A 1,870-nucleotide genomic window follows, 5' to 3' on the forward strand; every position below is an offset into this window, starting at 1 on the left:
TAGCTTACCTGTCTAATATCAATCTGTCAGGAGATAGTGACAGAGTGAACAAATATGTTAAAAATATATTTTTAGAAAAGTTACATACTGCACCTTTAAAATTTTTTTTGGAAACGGGCAGATATAAGATTTTTTTCTTCATCTGCTGCCTTTCATTTTATTTGATTTGCATTGTTTTGTTGTATGTAATGTGTTTTGTTTTTTAAATTAAATGAATAAAATATATATATTTCTAAAAAAAAGGTGTAACAATGCAGCATGTTGTGTGAGTGAGTGCATATGTGTGAGATAAAAACAAAAGTGGAGGATTTGTGTATGAGAGCTGGATTCAAGAGTGACAAAGACACAAAAGCTCCCAAAGCTAAACAGATATACTTCAAAGTCACTGCGGCAGAGAAGGTACTCCCCGCGTTACTCTTTATTCTCCTCCCCACCTTCTCTCTGACTCCTCAGCCATCTTCCGAGCGCGCATCTCAGCCTCCAGCATCTTTTGTTCCATGATGCGTCGCTCCTCCTGGCCACGTATGGCAGTCACTTTGATGCGCTGCATCTCCGTCTCAGCCTCGGCAGCTTTCTGGGCCAGCAGCTTGGCCTCCTCCTCTGCGATCTGGGCTTTTTCAGCCAGCAGGTCAGCCGTCTGTTCTGAACGCAGCTAAAGGAGGAGCGGGGAGTGGAGGGGAGATTAAAGGCCAAACGGGAGTGGAGAGGGAAGGAAGAAACAAGAAAAGTTTAAATCTACAGAGAAACTGCAGAGAGAATGACCAACGTATAAAAATGCCTTCTAAGCAGAAAATGTTTTTGCTTTTTTTTGTGTCTCACTGCAAGCTAAAATGTGAAGTGGAGACCGAGTCAAGCCTCTGAACCTTACCAGTGCCTCATTGGCCATGTGAGCCTCGTCCTGCAGCTGAATTAACCTCCTCTCCAGCTCGTCCCTGGCTCTCTCTGCTTCCTCACGCAGCTGCTTTTCCCTTTGCAGACGATGCTTCTCCACCTGCAGGAATCAGACAGTGGACATTTGTTAAAAAACATTTTTTAAAATAGCATTTGGAATATGATAATATGATAAAAAACAACTTTTGTCTATCATTTCAAAACAAGACAGCAGTGTGAATAAAAGTAACAAGTGTCAGAACAGACTGAAGGTAATATCTATTTCAATCCACCTGTTTGCAGAAATCAATGAATAAAGTTACAAGTTTCTAACACTTGACTGAGGTAGAAAAGATCTACAGATTTAAATAATGCTTCCCAGAAAATAATAAAACAATGTCAGTTTATCATGCTGTTAAACATTGTGAACATTTTATGTTAGCTATAACTCAAACGCTAAGAAAAAAAAGGTAAATGCTTGTAAAGACTAATAAAGATCCTGCAACATGCCTCAAATTAATAATTAACAGATATTTAGGTAACATTTGTTGTTTCTGTTCTTTAAATAATACTAAAAAGGTAAAGAATCCCATAAATTATTACAATATATTCTGAGATAAACTATATAGTGTAGCTATAGTCCAAAGTTTAGCACTGTATTCTAAAAAAAAAAGTTCAGTAGATCCCCTGAATGGGTTTTTCTTCATGGAAACGTTTCATCTCTTCTCCAAGAGCTAAGCTCAGTCTTATAAGCAGTACCTCAACATGGTGGACAAACAAGTTCAACACTGACAACCCAAACTGTCTGTTCACATGCAACAGAGGACCATCAGCCTAACAAAGAATTGTTAGGGCTCTGACCATGGCTTATTGTTCACAGAGGCATACTCGCAAAATAGGTGCGTTCACACCGAACGCGATTTCAGCATCAAAATCGCAGCCAACGCTGAAGTTTGAAGCTTGTGCACTTTGAGGTCAGACGCAGGACAGCTGCGCTGCA

At 39.5% G+C, this 1,870-nt stretch overlaps 1 protein-coding gene across 2 annotated transcripts in view; it reads right to left on the reverse strand.

Moving 5' to 3' along the window:
- nf2a (NF2, moesin-ezrin-radixin like (MERLIN) tumor suppressor a) overlaps positions 1-1,870 on the reverse strand; it is a 42,545-nt gene that overhangs the window by 14,590 nt on the left and 26,085 nt on the right. For both annotated transcript variants that reach the window (XM_014011134.1, XM_014011133.1), the window contains 2 exons: positions 869-991; positions 435-652 (listed from right to left, as the gene is read on the reverse strand). In XM_014011134.1, coding sequence (XP_013866588.1) covers positions 435-652; positions 869-991 — 341 coding nt within the window. The remainder of the gene's footprint in view (positions 1-434; positions 653-868; positions 992-1,870) is intronic.

Source organism: Austrofundulus limnaeus, unplaced genomic scaffold (assembly GCF_001266775.1).
Source record: "Austrofundulus limnaeus strain Quisiro unplaced genomic scaffold, Austrofundulus_limnaeus-1.0 Scaffold77, whole genome shotgun sequence".
Lineage (NCBI taxonomy): Eukaryota > Metazoa > Chordata > Actinopteri > Cyprinodontiformes > Rivulidae > Austrofundulus > Austrofundulus limnaeus.